Below are 16,496 nucleotides of genomic sequence, written 5' to 3'. Positions count from 1 at the left end.
GGAAATTGGCATGCTTGTGTAAATTCTCCTGGGCTTTGCAGCTGCTGGGGTGCAGAAGAGGCAGACAGCTTGGCTCAACTGCTGTGGTTGTGAGCTGCTGTTGACTTGGTCCCCGACTCATTGTGACCCCATGCACAATGGAATGAAATGGCGCCCAGTCCTTCACCATCCCCGTGATTGGTTGTGAATCGGTCTGTTGTGATCCGTTTTTTTTTTTCCTTAAATTTTATTCATTTTGTTGTTGTTATTGAGAATATGTATAGCAAAACATACACAAATTCAACAGTCTGTACATGTACTATTTAGTGACATTGATTATATTCTTCAAGTTGTACAACCATTCTTACCCTCCTTTTCTGAGTTGCTCCTCCCCCATTAACATAAATTCACTGCCCCCGAAGGTTCTTATCTAATCTTTCAAGTTGCTGTTGTCAATTTAATCTCATATAGTTTTTAAAAGAGCATAATGTTCAAGGCAGACATTTTTTTACTGGTTAAGCTAAACTATTTTTTTGTTTTAAGAAGACTTCGGGGATATTTTTGGTTTAAGATTTAAAGATTATCTCAGGGCAAAACTTTCAGGGGTTCATCTACCCTCCATGGCTCTAGAAAGTCTGGATGGAGTCCACGAGAATTTAAAATTCTGTTCTGCATTTTGCCTCTTTTGATCAAAGATTCTTCTATAGAATCTTTGATCAAAATGTTCAGCGATGGTAGTCAGGTACCATCCAGTTCTTCTGATGTCATGGCAAAGGAGGCAGTTGTTCATGGAGGCAATTAGCTACACATTGTTTCCTCCTCCTATTTCTAACTCTCCTTCCTCTGTTGTTATGGGCAAAAAGAGACCAGTTGTGCCTTGAGTGGCTGCTTGCAAGCTTTAAGACCCCAGACACTTAGAAACAAACTAGAAGGTAGAAACAGAAGCAATAAACATGTTATTAGGCCAATTAACTGGGATGTCCCATGAAACCATGACCCTAATTCTCCAAAGCAAGGAAGCGAATCCCAGAGGATTTGGTTGTACACAAGCAGACTCAGCAGCTTCTCTTTTTCTTTTCTTTTTTTAATCATTATCATATATATATATTTATCATACAGCTTTTGCCAATTCAGCTTTCTAGAGGCATACAACTTATTGACAGCAATTACAATAATTGGCTGTGCAAATCTACCCTTAAGCAATGTGGTATTTCCATCACCATTAACCCCACCTTTTCCCCTCCCTCCTGCCCCTGGTAACCACCAAAAATGTTGTTTTCTATACATTTGCCTTTTCTTGTCTTTTTACATGTCATGCAATATTTGTCCTTTTGTGACTGACTTATTTCACTCAGCATGTCTTCCAGCTCCATCCATACTGTAGTGTGTATCAAGAGTTCATTTCTCCTACGGGCTGTATGTATGTACCATGTTTTGTTTATCCATTCATCTGTTGATGGGCCTTTAGGTTGTTTCCACCTTTTGGCTATTGTGAATAGTATTGTAAGGAATGTGGTTGTACAAGTCTCTTTTTGAGTTTCTGCTTTCAAGTCTTTTGGGTATATACCTAGGAACACAATTGTTGGGTCATATAATGGTTCTATTTTTAGCTTTTTGAGGAACCACCACACTGTTTTCCACAAGGGCTGTACCATTTTGGATTTCCACCAGCAATGGGTAAGGGTTCCTATTTTCCCACACCCTAGTCAACATTTGTTATTTTATTTTATTGTTTTAAGTGAAAGTTCACAGTGCAAATTAGTTTCTCATTCAAATATTCATATACAAATCTCTTAGTGACCTTGGTTGCAATCCTCGCAATGTGTCAGCACTCTCCCCCTTTCCCTTTATACCCCAGGTTTCCCGTATCCATTTGTCCAGTTTTTCTTTCCCTTCCTGCCTTCTCATCTTTCCTTTTGGGCAGGTGTTGCCCATGTGGTCTCATAAGAACCACGTTTCTCACGTGTTATTGTTTGTCCTATAGGCTTGTCTAACCTTTGGCTGAAATGTGGGCTTTGGGAATGGCTTTCAGTTCTGAGTTAGCAGGGTGTCCAGGGGCCATAGTCTTGGAGATTCCTCCAGTCTCTGTCAAACCAGTAAATCTGGCTTTTTTTGTGAATTTGAATTTTGTTCTACATTTTTTTCCCATTCCGTCTGGATCTACCCTCTATTGTGGATCCATCAGAGTGGTTGGTGGCGGTAGCCAGGCACCATCTAGTTCTTCTGGGCTCAGGCTGGTGGAGGCTCTGGTTCATATGGTCCATTAGTCCTTTGGACTAGTATTTTTCTTGCATCTTTGGTTTTCTTCATTCTCCTTTGCTTTGATCATGATAGGACCAATAAATGTATTTTAGGTGGCCACTAGCAAGCTTTTAAGGCCCCAGACACTACTCACCAAAGTAGGATGTAGAACATGTTCTTTATGAACTATATTACTCCATTGTTCATGTCCCCTAAGACCATGGTCCCCAGCCCTCAGCCCCAGTAACCTGGTCTCCTAAGGTGTTCAGATGTATCTAGGAAGCTTCCATTGTTTTGCCTTGGTAAAGTTGTGCTGACTTCCCCTGTATCGTGTGTCTTTGCCTTCACCAGAGTTAACATTTATCTACTATCTAGTTGGTGATTTCCTCTCCCCTCCCTCATAACCATCAAAGATTTTTTTTCCCTATGTGTAAGCCTTTTCTTGGGTTTTTATAATAGTGGTTTAATACACTATTTGTCCTTTTGCGATTGACTTATTTCACTCAGCATAATGCCCTCCAGATTTATCTATGTTGTAAGACATAGATGTTTCTGGGATTCATCATTCTTCTTTATTGTTGTGTAGTATTCTATTGTGTATGCATCAGTTTGTTTATCCATCCATCAGTTGACGGGCACTGAGGTTGTTTCTATCTTTTTGCTATTGTGAATAATGCTGCAGTGAACATGGGTGTGCATGTGTCTATTTGTGTGACAGCTCTGTTTTCTCTAGGATCTATTCCTAGTAGTAGGATTGCTGGATCATACAGTATTTCCATTTCTAACTTTTTAAGGTGGCACTGTATCATTTTCCATAGTGGTTGTACCATTTTACATTCCACCAGCAGTGCATAAGAGTTCCAGTCTCCCTGTAACCGCTCTAACATTTATTTTCTGTTTGTGTCGAGATAAGATGGTATCTCATTGTAGTTTTGATTTGCATTTCTCCAATGGCTAATGACTGAGCATTTCCTCATGTGTCTGTTAGCTACTTGAATGTCTTCTTTGGTGAAGTGTCTGTTCATATCCTTTGCCCATTTTTAACTGGATTATTTGTCTTTTTGTTATTGAGGTGTTGAAGTATTCTATACGTTTTAGAGATTAGACTGTTGTCAGATATGTCATAGCCAAATTTTGTGTCCCCCACCCAGAATGTAATTCCCAGAAGGCAGGGACCTTATCAGTGCCTGGCAAAATGCTGGTATATAGTAAACAAACAAAAACAAGCCCCGAACCTGTCGCCATCGAGTCAGTTCAGGCTCAGCAACCTTATAGGGCAGAACAGACCTGCGCCATAGGGTTTCCAGGGCTGTAATCTTTACGGAAACAGACTGCTGCAGCTTTTTCCCTTGGAGCGACTGGTGGATTTGAACTGCTAGCCTTGCAGTTAGCAGCCGAGCACTTTACCACTGCACCACTGGGGCTTCTTGGCGTATAGCAAATAGAGACCCCATAGGGTTTCCTAGGAGCACCTGGCGGACTTGAACTGCCGACCATTTGGTTAGCAGCCATAGCACTTAGCCGCTATGCCACCAGGGTTTCCTGGGAACCCATAATGAGGTTTTCTTCTGTAAGGAATTTTGACTCTACATCTTCAATTTATCCAGATCTACTCTGTAACACTCAAGGGCAACTAACAACAAACATCAATTTTATTTAAATCGAAATGTAGAAAAATCTCATTTTCAATTCTGTTATTAGGTAAAATAAAATTTATTATTATTTATTCTGTTATTAGGTAAAATAAAATTTACTATTATTTATTCTGTTATTAGGTAAAATAAAATTTACTATTATTTATTCTGTTATTAGGTAAAATAAAATTTACTATTATTTATTCTGTTATTAGGTAAAATAAAATTTACTATTATTTATTCTGTTATTAGGTAAAATAAAATTTACTATTATTTATTCTGTTATTAGGTAAAATAAAATTTACTATTATTTATTCTGTTATTAGGTAAAATAAAATTTACTATTATTTATTCTGTTATTAGGTAAAATAAAATTTACTATTATTTATTCTGTTATTAGGTAAAACAAAATTTATTATTTTATTTTACCTAATAACAGAATTGAAAATGGGATTTTTCTACATTTTGATTTAAATAAAATTGATGTTTGTTGCTGGTTGCCCTTGAGTGTTACAGAGTAGAGCTGCTTCATAGGGTTTTCGTAGCTGTAATCTTTGTGGAGGCAAATCACCAGGCCTTTCTTCCCCAGTACTTAGCCCACTCAAATTCTGTTGTCCATGATTTCATGTAGAATAGTAAATGACAGACCTTTCCAGAAGATTCCATAATGTGCATATTACAAGTTCACCTAAATTCCCAGCTTAAAAAAGACCTGAGCCAAAGAAACAGACCATAAGCTGAGTATCTAATTTATAAAATGTCACTATTTTTATTTTGTCATTGTAAAGAGGTATATTCCAACCAGATTGTAACAAAATTACCACAGCTTATTCCAAAAGAAAATTTTAATACAAGAGGTTTTAGAAAATTAAACACATTTGTTTAAAAAGTCTATTGTGTAAACTTTAACCTAGGAGGCTAGTTAATACTACGAGTTCAGAGCATATTTGCATACTTCTAGGCCTTATTTACATACAGGCTGCCTTAGACTAGGGATACCTTTCCTCACAACCCCTCACAGGCAGTTCTTGGGGTCCCTTCACTGGGTCCCAGAGCAAGGGTCCCCATCTGCCCTGCACTCAAAGGACATCAACCCTCCAGAAGTTGGGGTCAGATGAGTTAAGTGTTCTGCTAGTTGTCTGTGCCAGGGACAGCGACGTGAACGCTGCAGGGGAAGATAAGGTCTAAGCTGAATCCTAGACATTAAATTTCTTAACTAGCTCCGCCTCCAGAGACGCCCTTCTTCGGGGGCTCCTGTATTGATGGTCAGCACCTCTGGGTGCAGGTGTGCACTCTGCTGCATGCACCCTCTATGTCCTCATCCTGGGGTTTGCAAGGACACCCCATTTTCCCTATTGATGGTGAACGCCAAACGCCCGCTGGGGCCGTGCCCCCAGCAGCTCATGGAGGCCAGATTAGGGGGAGGGAGAGGTGGCAGCTGGGGCAGGTGGACTAGTGGTTTTCCGATGATGATGGACCAACATTCATGTGCCAGTAGGAACTGACCCCTGGCGGATCCAGGGGCTTCCACCAGTGGACATGTTCATCCAGGCTGTGGGCTCGGCCATCTTTTCAAGAAATCAGACTTTTTTTTCCCTCTCCATAGAAACTCAGGGTAGGTCCAGAAGCTCATTAAATGTGCCTGTTCGGATTCAGGGATGAAAGTAGGGACTCTGTGACAGAATTTAGAGCTACAAATCAGGCCTGTAATAGGGCAATGGCTCGTGGCTGAGAAGTGAGAACTCCCAGAGGCAGCCTGAGTAGGTGCGTTTAATAAGCACGGGAGGAACGCACACTTGGTTTGCCAGGCGGTCGTCAGTGCTAAACCCTCCATCCTATCGATCCAGTCATTCAAGCTTTATTTTAGAAATGTAATCGAACCACGTGTTACAGAAACATAAAATGAACTTTTTGGCACAGAAATGTTAGATAAAATATACAGTGCTACAATTGTGCAAAATTAGCACAGGAGCCAGTCTGAAAAGCAAATATTTAACACTAGCTTTAATGAAATAACGCACAATATTGTGAAAAGTGTTTGTGACGATAGACCTTGTTTGTCGACAGCCACCTGCCTCCCACAGCACCCCCCGTCTGCGGGTTGCCTCCAGGCCTGGGAGGAGGACCAGGCAGGCCTGGCTCTGTGAGCACAGGTTCAGACAATTATTGCCTTTAGGGTGGGACTTGAGTGGAGGGGGCACGAGGCACGGCCTTCGGGTGTGCCTCTGAGCCTGTCCCATGTGCTGGGGTCGCTGAGGTGGGTGCCCCTGGCAGGACCTTCTCAGGCAGGGCCTGGGGAACGCTCATCCCCAGCTCCAGGCTGAACAACCAGCCCATTCTCTGTGGTCAGTTACATGTCAAGGCGTGAAGATGCTTCTGGGGTGGACAGCCTTACCCCAGGTGGGGGCTGGTGTTAGACAAAGGGACCAGGCTGAGGAACTGGGGAAGGTGTCTGGGGAGACTGGCTGATATGGTGAGGGGCCGCCTGGGGTCTCTGGGCTGCGTGCCCAGGAGAAGCTTGTGCAGGTGGGGCAGGGGCCAAGGTCTGGGACTCTGTGACCTGGTCCTCAGGGTGGGCGACTTGTCCCAGGAGGAGAAGAGGTGGCCACTTGCTTGACCAGGCCCAGAGCCTGGCTCAGGTGTTAAGAAATAAGCGTTCTGCAGAAGGCAGCATGGCATCTGGTCGTCCAGGGTGGGCAGGCGGGCTGGGGGGGAGGGGGTCCTGTCTCCCGATTCTGGGCTGAAACCCAGGGACTCGTTATTGGCCCTTCTGTGCCTGTTGCCTCTCCACATCAGCTACAGTGTGTTACCAATACTGCGGCAAACAGATTTAGATTGCCCCTGTGCTTTGAAGGCACACTCAAAACCCGCAACATCTCAGTGGTTCCCAGAGAGCTCATCCTAGTAAGTTTCTGGTGTGGAGCAGAGCCAGGCACTGTGAGGGGACCTTGTCCCCAAACTCTTGCCCATGTCCCCCCTCCTCATGCTTTGATCTCCCAAGATGGTATGGTGTCTTTCCAACTCCACCCTGCACTCCCCTTTGTAGTCAGGAGCCTCTGGGTACAAGGCTGCTCCCATCCAGAGTGGAACTGTCTTCAGTGAATGCCACCTCCTTGCCAAGGGCCTGACCTAGAGAAATGTTGGCTGGTTTTACCCACGGCGCTGCGCTCCGAGACTGATGGCCGGTCACAGTGAGCAGTGGGCTCCCAGCTGTGAGGCTCCCAGGAGCTGGGCCCCAGTGCCAGGCAGGGCTTCTGGCAGATTCCGGGAGGAGCCAGGTGAGAAGGCCCTCCCGGGTCAGAGCTGTGTCTGGGCCAAGCGTGTCCCAGCCTTGACCTCCCTTCCTGGCTGCTTTAGTTTGCTCTTTTCACGGGAGCCAGGCCCAGCCCTACTTTTCCTGAGTTTTGTTTCATCTGGAAAAAAAAATAAAACACATGAGAAGATGCTAGAGGTTGAACCTGGTGGCGCCCTGTCCTTGCTAAAGCAGACCTCAAGCAGATGGTCCCCTCTGCTGAGAGATCTAGAAGGGACTCTCCAAGCACAGAGGTGTGGGCCTCGAGGTGTGAGAGGGGCCGTCCCACTCTGTGCCTCTCTGAAGGGTGAGGGCCTCGTTTCTCAGATGCCAACTGTGACAGCGCCAGTGAATCTTCTCAGCTCAAGGAGACAGCAGCAAACTTCACCTGGTGGTTTCTGCCAGGATGTCTTTTCCACTGAGGGGTCCCTCGAGCTCCGAGTGGGTGGTTCAGAGGGAGGGAGACAGTGGTCTCGACTGGATCCAGGTTGAGGGCATGTGATGACGCGCCTCCAGGTGGCACTGTGCACCGAGCTCCCAGCCTCACCTCTCAAGGCCTGGGGGGTCCTGCTGTGTAAAGCGCCCTCGCATCTCTGATCTGAAGTCTGCCCCGCGCCCTGGAGAGCAGGTGTGTTGTGAGCAGCGGGGATGAACCCCTCACAGAACAGTGAGTGGTTCCAAAGTAAGGCTTTGAGAAGTTGTGATGTGCGTGTCGCGTGCTTTTCTGAGCTAAAATGAGAGGCGGGTGAGCTGACCACCAAAGACAATTCTAGGATTTCACGTGATCACAAAAAGGGGGTGCAAAAGGATGCTGCCCGGATGGTTCCCACGTGGCCCCCAGGCACATGATTGTAAAATCTGCATTTTGAGAGAGCAGGGCAAGTTCTCGATAATTAAGCTTTAAAAGGGTGGGGAGGCAGGGTTTCTTCTTTTCAATGCAGGCTGAGCGTGTACTTCTTTCTAGAGGTGGAGCTCTGGGTGCCTCTTTTGGTTTGGTTTCCTGACTCTGTATGCGGCTGTCAGAGACGGGATGGGTCCAGGTGGCATGCTGGAGAAGTAAGAACGGGGTTATGCTTAGATCTGTTTTGGGGCGGCTCCCTGAAGAAGCAGGCAGATGGCCAGCCTCGGCTGTGATAGTCAGAGATGGAGGGTGGGAAGTCTGGTCTCAGGTGCAAGTTCTAGTTCAGAGAAGTGAAGATGAAGACTGGCATTCACTTGGCATCAAAGACCACTTCAAAATAGCCAATGTGGTGTAAACCAAACCCAGGGAGGTACGGCTTTGGGGATAAGAGGGATAGCCTGAGCTTCCAGATGGGCCCTCCTCACTCAGTCCAGGAGGCTCTGTGCTCACAGGTCCAGAGAGAGTGGCCAAAACCCACCTCTGGGGCTCAGGCTGCAAAGGCAGGCACGGGCGGCCTTGGCAAATGAGGAGGAACAAGCCCGCGGTGCCTTTCTAGGAGGTGACAGTCCCTTGGTCCTCTAACCCCCCATGAGGCCTGTGTTGCCTTTCTAGGAGGCAATGGTCCCTTGGTCCTCTAACCCCCCACGAGGCCTGTGTTGCCTTTCTAGGAGGTGATGGTCCCTTGGTCCTCTAACCCTCCAGGAGGCCCACGTTGCCTTTCTAGGAGGTGACAGTCCCTTGGTCCTCTAACCCCCCACGAGGCCTGTGTTGCCTTTCTAGGAGGTGATGGTCCCTTGGTTCTCTAACCCTCCAGGAGGCCCACGTTGCCTTTCTAGGGGGTGATAGTCCCTTGGTCCTCTAACCCCCCACGAGGCCCACATTGCCTTTCTAGGAAGCAATGGTCCCTTGGTTCTCTAACCCCCCACAAGCAGGGCTCCATGGCTCAGTACTCCTACAGCCATGAGTTGAGAGCAACAGGCTGGCTCTGCCTCACCTGGCCATGGCCCATCTTGTGGAGGTTCCCTCAGAGTCACTCAGGCTTCCTTCCACTTCTCTGCCAGGCTCTGAGTACGTTATCCTAGCTTCCCTGAAGGTTTCTTCCAGCCAACAGGGAACAAGCAGCATAAACCTTCTGCGGAGGCTCTTCCCTGGGTTCTCCTCCAGCTAAGCTGGATCACCACGTCTGAAACCCATGGGCATGAGCAGGTCCAGGAAGGGCACTGGGTCAGCCTGCCAGTGACCATCTTTCACATACTTTCACATGGTTGAACTCCCCTACGTCTTTGTCTTCCTCAGGTCAAAGAAGGCCAAACCAGCTGGTTCTTGTGTGGGCTGTTTCAGAACCTCTTTTCTTATTCAGCTTCTTAATATCTCCCTCAGAAAATGCAAACTCTAACTCAGGAGCTGAGGAGGGTACTTGCTGGGTAGGAGATGATTCCGTGATTCTGAACGTCAAACTGGCTGCAGGGCTCTGTCCTGTGAGGAGGGTCCCTGCCACACTGCTTGTCCTCTTCCCCTCTGTGGCTGCCAGGCTCTCTGGACCCCAAGACCCTGCTTTGAGCTGGAGGAACAGAGCATCAGATCTCTGGGGGCAGACAGCGCATGGTGAGTATGGGTCTATAGGGAACAAGTGTCATCTTTTGAGGAGGGGACGCATGTCCAATTTCACAGACAGCCGCGCTGAGACCGGAGCCCTGGAGCTAAGCTTCCAGAGCTGAGTCTCCCATGCCCTGAGGCCTGTCAGCTGTGAGGCCAAGTCCATTGGTTTTTGGACCTGCCAGAAGCTCCCACGCTGGGTCACCGGGATGGATGTCTGAACCCCTGACATAGCGCAGGTGGGCCCAGGTGACCTCAGGTTTCCTACACGGGCTGGCCCTTCCTGAAGCCAAAGTTGGGGTCAGGGGTGGGGTTCTCCAAGAACCAGAGTTAGGCATCACTCATGGCTTCTTGGCAAGAAGGCCACTGGATTGTCATCCTTGCAGAGATGCCTACAAGGTGACTGCTGGCCACGGTGGTGGTTCTGTGGGTGTCTAAGGACTAGTGGCAGGGAGTAAGCAAGGACAGAACAAGACCCCCAAGTCCCCACGTCCATAGGTTGTAGCAGGCAATTACATTAAAAAAAAAAAAAAGTAACAGTCATTCTAATTCCCATGTGGGAAAGAGTCAGAGGTGATTTCTGTAGGAACCTTCTGACATCAGACTTGTGCATCTCAACCATGGCCTTTCCTGCCTGGTGCCTGCCCTCCTGCCTGCCCCTGAGCTGGGGGCAGGGTGGATGGCCTCACTGCCAGGTGGAACCTGGGAGAGCAGTTAACGTGTGTCTGAGTCTGTCCAGGGAGGGGCCGCCTTGCTCTCTGAGGACAGGGACGGCTTTGAGACTGACCAGTTTAATCGGGTGTCATGTGACCAGTGGGGAGGGTGTGGTCTCGTGGTTCACCGGGTGGACATGGTTGTCGCTCCGGGGTGTCAGGTTGGCTGCCATGGCCAGTCAGGAGGCAGCTGGTGCAGCACATGAGGCCTGTGTCTGGGGCTCCGTCGAGGTCAGAGGTCACCGCTCTGGGGCTCCACATTGCGCGTTTCCCTGGGGTGGCCTCGGGATAGCTTGGGGAAGCGGGATGCCACTTTGGGGTGACTGTTCTTATTCACTGGTTCTCCGGGAGGGGTAATGTCACTGCAAGACAAAGGGGAGATTCTGGTTAAGTCAGGGTTCCAGATTCAAATGGCTGTGGTTAAGCTGGGTGTGAGACCAGAATGGTCACGGTTATAGGGGACAGCTGCAACTCAGTGATGATTGGTGAGTGCTACTTGGAGAAACGGAAAATCCATCTTTCTATGTAAAATTTCCATCTTTTAAAAGCACTGTAAAGGCCCACCCACACAGCTGTGTGTCCAATCCAGCTCATGGGACCACCAGTTCTGGACACTATTTTAGTGGGACAGGAAGACCGTTCTAGCCATGGCTGCTTCTCCACCTTGCAATGATCCTCCAGACAAGGCACAGTTCAAAGAAGAGAAAATGCTTTGAGAACATTACAGTTATGGTCATAAACCACAGGATGGGGATTTCTTGTGGAATTTCTCCTAAGAGAATAATTAGGGGGGCTTGCCAGAGTCTAATTATAAGGATGTTCATCACAGCATTGTATAAAATAGCCCAAAGTAGGGAACAACCAAAATAGTCCAAGAAGAGGGGGCTACTGATACTGGTTAGGAAACTTTACATGACAGGATGGTACGGCCACTGGAGACAGGGAGGCAGGTGCACATTACTGACCTGGAAAAGCGTTCTAGAAACACTATGAGAACACAGGTTACAACAAAACAGGTAGAGCATAGCCCACTGTGCACAGAAAGAATGAGAAAATGTTCTTTCATTCATTCACTTCATGAGTGTTTCTCAAGGGCCAAGCACGGTTCTGGGCCTTGGGGATACATCAGTGAACGAAAGAGAAACCCGCCCTTGGTCCGTGCATGTGCTCTACAAAGACTGAGGTTACAAATGCAGCTGGTGCGTCCCGAGAAGCAAGCGCCAGGCTGATGCTGAGGGCTGGCAGGAGGTGGCCAGGGAACAGCATGGATGAGGTCTGGGTCAGGAGGCCCTGGGCTCACCTGAGAACAGGGCAGGGCCTGCATGGTAGACCCTGAGAGCACAGGGATGCCCTGTGACTCAGCTGCACTGTAAGTGACCCCTGCTTGCCCGTCATGTGGAGAGGGGGCTGAGTCGGGGCCTCCAGGCCCCGGGGCACTCACAGAGCCTGTGGTTGTGAACTCAGAGTGGGTGGCTTTGTCTTAGTTTTTATTATCCTACAGGTCTGGAGGTCAGAGTTTGAAACAGGTTTAAAGGGCTAAAGTCAAGGTGTTAGCAGGGCTGAAGGCTCCATTCCCTTGCCTTTTTCAGATTCTAGAAGCTGCTTGTCTTCCTTGGCTCATGGCCCCTTGTTCTATCTACAAAGCCAGCAAAATAGCATTTTTCAATCCCTCTCTGACTTGAACCCTTCTGACTTCTTATAAGTAAGGACCCTTGTGATGACATTGGGTCCAAGATAATCCAGGATCATCTCCCCATCTCAAGATCCATAACTTAATCACATCTGCAAAGACCCTCTTACTACCACAGTTGTCCTGAAGTCCGATCTTACAAAACGAGATGATTTATGTTCAAAAAGAAATCCTCACACACGATATGACATCAAAGAACACTGAAAACATTACGATGAGTGAAATCAGTCAGACACAAAAGGACGACTGTTGTATGATCCCGCTTAGATGGAAAGTCTAGAATAGGCAAGTGTATAGAGACCAAAGTTCATCAGTGGTTAATGAGGGAGAGAGCGGAATAAAGAGTTACTACTTAAGGATCATGGGATAGTTTGGAAATAGTGCAGATGTTTGCACAACATGGTGAATGTAATTCATGTCACTAAATTGTACATTTTAAAAGTATACGTTCTACCAAAAAAAAAAAAAAAAGAGCTGAGCGGGATATAAGTCTCAAGTGGGTAGGTCGAAGTCAAACATATACTTCATTTCCAAACCAAACCATTGCTGTCAAGTCAATTAATTCCAAATCATAGTGATAGAGGACAGGGTAGAACTGCCCCATAGAGTTCATTTCCAGAGGCAGATAAATAACGTGCTGGCCAGTAAACTGAGTCAGCTGCCTAGACATTATGGATGGAGCCAATGGGGGAGGGGTGCTGGGGAAAGAAAGAGATGGTCACTGTTCCACAGCAGGGATCCTTGAAATAACTGAATCCCTTGATGCGCGTCAAGAGCAGCTTCGTGTCCAACGATCAGGCCGTGCACACCTTTTCGGAGACTCAGCTATTGTGCTCAGGGTGATGCCCTCAGTTCAAGTTTAGGATGACATCCTGATGAGATAATAAAATGAAAAAAATCCCTCTTAATGATTACCTTCTCCTTGGAAGTCAGGCCTTGTTTTGCCTGCTGTGTGTGGAGGAAGATGGAGCGACTGACCTTCAGCAGAGCAGGAGCTGCTCTGAATGATTTCTACAGAATGCGACCCCCTTTGCCATGCGTTCCTCCTTGCAGCTGACACCTGGCTGCTGCCCCAAAGCAAGCAAGTCCCCCTCTTCTTTCCAAAGGCCTGTGTTACCAAAGAGCCTGCTACCCCTGACACCCTCAGAGAGATCTCTGCTTGTACCCTAAGGGGGACTGGTGACTCCAGCTGTACAGGCAGGCTTGGATGGAAATGTTATTTAGAAAAACCAATGTCCTCACAACCTCTCCACTTACATGGTTCAGGACCCAGGGCCCAACCAGCCGCCCCCAAACCTGCAGCTACCACCATCACTAGGAGTGACTTGAAAGGCCGGGATGAGGCCCCCTAACGACTACAGTCTGCTAAGGGCCACGGAGGTGACTGGCTCTTGGGAGGGCCTGGTAAAGGCCACAGCCTTGTGTGAGGGAGAGTGAGGAGGAGCGTGGGCCAGGATGCTGGCCACTGCGTTGTGTTGTCAACAAACGGCACCTACTGTACAGGGCAGGAGCCCCTGTGGTACAAACGGTTAATGCGCTCACTGCTAACCAAAAGGTTGAAGGTTTGAGTCCAACCAGAGGGGCCTCAGAAGAAAGCCTGGTGATGGACCACTGAAAAATCAGCCATCGCTGTGGGGACCATGGTCTTGGGGAACATCTAGCTCAATTGGCATAACACTTTATAAAGAAAATGGTCTATATTCTACCTTGGTGAGTAGTGTCTGGGTCTTGTGAACAGCCATCTAAGATACGCCACTGGTCTCGCCCCTTCAGGAGCAAGGGAGATTAAAGACCGAAGACACAAGGGAAAGATCAGTCCAAACGACAAATGGACCACAACTGCCACAGCCTTCACAGACTGAGTTCAGTACAACTAGATGGTGCCTGGCTACCACCACTGACTGCTCTGACAGGGATCACAATAGAGGGTCCCCGACAGAGCTGGAGAAGAATGTAGAACAAAATTCTAACTCATAAATAAAGACCAGACTTACTGGCTTGACAGACTAGAGAAACCCTGAAAGTATGGCCCCTGGACACCCTTTTACCTCAGTAATGAAGTCACTCCTGAGGTTTACCCTTCAGCCAAAGATTAGACAGGCCCAAAAAACAAAATGAGACTAAAGGAGCGCACCAGCCCTGGGGCAAGGACAAGAAGGCAGGAGGGGACAGGAAAGGTGGTAGTAGGGAACCCAAGGTCGAGAAGGGGAGTGCTGACACGTCATGGGGTTGGTAGCTAATGTCACAAAAACAATATGTGTACTAATTGTTTAATGAGAAGCTAGTTTTGTAAACCTTCATCTAAAGTACAAAAAAAAAAAACAAAACCCAAAATCAGTCATTAAAAACCCTATGGAGCACAATTCTACTCTGAAACATGTGGGGTCACCATGAGTTAAGGCTGACTCCGCGAAAAATTGGTTTGGTTTTAGTTTACTGTGTAACCAGGCAGCCCAGTGTCGGGGTGGGGGAGGGCTCTGAGCCAGGCTGCTTACGCTCAGTCTTGACACCCATGGGCCGTGCACCTTCCTGTTTGAGCCTTGGCTTACTCATCTGTCAGGTGGGACAAGGATCCTGTGTACCTCCCACTGCTGTTGTAAATATTTGTGAACTCCACATAAAGCTACTACCTAGCTATGTTTCCTTAGGCAAGTTACTCGTCCTCTTTGTGCCTTGGTTTCTGGGACATAATAAAGGCAGGGTTGTGGTAGGCATTACCTGGATCAGTACTAGGACAATGTCTGGCCAGGAGTAACTACTCAAAAAATGTGAGCTTTGTCCCCAAATATCATGCTAGGCAGCAGGGAGCACACAGCCTAGTAGGAGTTTGAAGAGCTCAGTCTCATTGGGGAGGGCAAGGCAGACCTCAGCAGATCACTACAACGGAGCCTGGTGGATGCTTCAATGGGGGTGAACGTCAGGTGGGCAGAGGAGCTTCCTGGAGGAAGGGAGCAATGAAGAATGAGCTGGATGGCTTGGTGTGAGAAGAGCCTTCTAGGATGAAAGAATTGCGTGTGTGAAGGCAGAATGGAGCAGTGGCGACAGGCGTAGGCTTGGAGCTGGCAGACCTGGCCCAGCTCCTTTGCCTCCTGATGGATGGGTGGATGGAAAGACAGCTGGATGAAAAGGTCTGGGTTCCACTGACAGAGCTGAGCTGGAGCGAACGGAGCGGGGGTCCTAGGCATATATAGGGTTGAACTCCATCTAACAGTATGATGGTACCAATTTTGTATGGTCTAACAGTAGTTTCAAGGTCCCTGGGAGGTGCAAACAGAGCTACTCACCTAAAGGTTGGTGGTTCGAACTCACCCAGCAGTGCTGCAGAAGGGTCTGATGACCTGCCTCTGAAGATGGCGGCCAAGAAAACCTATGGAGCAGTCCCAGTCCATAACACATGGCGCCGCCACGAGTGGGAATCCGCTCAGTGGCAATGGACTTAGTTTAACAGTTTTTTTACTAGGGCAGTGGTGGTGCAATGGTAGAGTTCTTGCCTTCCTTACAGAAGACCTGGGTTTAGTTCCTGGTCAGTGTACCTCATGTGCACGTCTGTCAGTGGATGCACGCTTGTTGCTATGATGTGACCAGGTTTCAGCAGAGATTCCAGGCTAAGATGGCCTAGGAAGAAAGGCTGATTTCTGAAAATCAGCCAATGAAAACTCTATGGATTACCATGGTTCTGTCTGCAACCAATCGTGGGGGTAGTGCAGTACCAGTCGGGGTTTCGTTCCCTCACGCAAGGGCTGGCCATGAGTCAAAGGAAGCTAACAACAACAATAGCTGTATTGGAAGGCAGGAGTGGACTGGATTGTGAGTCTGTAAATATGGGAACAGATGGGGTTTGGAGGTACATGGAGAAAGAGGAAGGGCCTACCCCTAAAGGGAACGAGACACATATGTCTGCCTGGGGTCCATCCCTGTAGGTGGGACACGTGGGCAGCACCACATTCCCGCCCAGACTCACGTCCGTCAGCAGAGCCCCGCTGCTGCGCGCAGGCAGCTTCCAGGGGGCCTCTGTTTACAGTGACATCCTTAAGTAAGGGCCATCGGTTTTTAACCCAGGCACCCTGAGCCCATGGCATGTCTGTGCCCTCAGATGAATCCTCATCCCTCAGAGCCCTCGTTAGCACTGACTCCCTGCCTCGTGTGCCGGCGAGACTGTAGGAATGACAGCACCATTTCTTAGCCAGCTTGATTGACAGCAATCAGGCCAAGCTCTGTCTGGTCTCTGGCATGTGTGTAACAAAGAGGTCCGGTGGCTCTGGGCCTAGGGAGGAGAAGGACACTGAGCAAGGTCAGATTACATCACAGTCCTAAATGCTGGCTCCGTGTTAGTTAGATACTATGTCTGCCCTAATCTTGCAGGCAAGGAAGGGAGGGGGGTCTGGTTGGCAGAAAGCTGTCCCGCATACGAATGGAGCTCCAAAGGCATGCATGCTAAGAAACTTTCACA

The 16,496-nt window shown here is 48.1% G+C and overlaps 1 protein-coding gene across 4 annotated transcripts in view; it reads right to left on the bottom strand.

Moving 5' to 3' along the window:
* Positions 1 to 4,660: 4,660 nt before the first annotated feature.
* The window catches only part of SNX29 (sorting nexin 29), a 768,639-nt gene continuing 756,803 nt past the window's right edge, over positions 4,661 to 16,496 (bottom strand). For 3 of the 4 annotated variants that reach the window (XM_049902690.1, XM_049902693.1, XM_049902689.1), the window contains one exon: positions 4,661 to 10,718. In XM_049902690.1, coding sequence (XP_049758647.1) covers positions 10,589 to 10,718 — 130 coding nt within the window. In that variant the 3' untranslated portion in view covers positions 4,661 to 10,588. The remainder of the gene's footprint in view (positions 10,719 to 16,496) is intronic. The other variant, XM_049902691.1, reaches the window with a different exon arrangement.

The sequence above is a fragment of the Elephas maximus genome, chromosome 12, assembly GCF_024166365.1.
Source record: "Elephas maximus indicus isolate mEleMax1 chromosome 12, mEleMax1 primary haplotype, whole genome shotgun sequence".
Lineage (NCBI taxonomy): Eukaryota > Metazoa > Chordata > Mammalia > Proboscidea > Elephantidae > Elephas > Elephas maximus.
The sequence above is the reverse complement of the archived record's forward strand: the minus strand, read 5'-3'. Positions and strand labels throughout refer to the sequence as shown.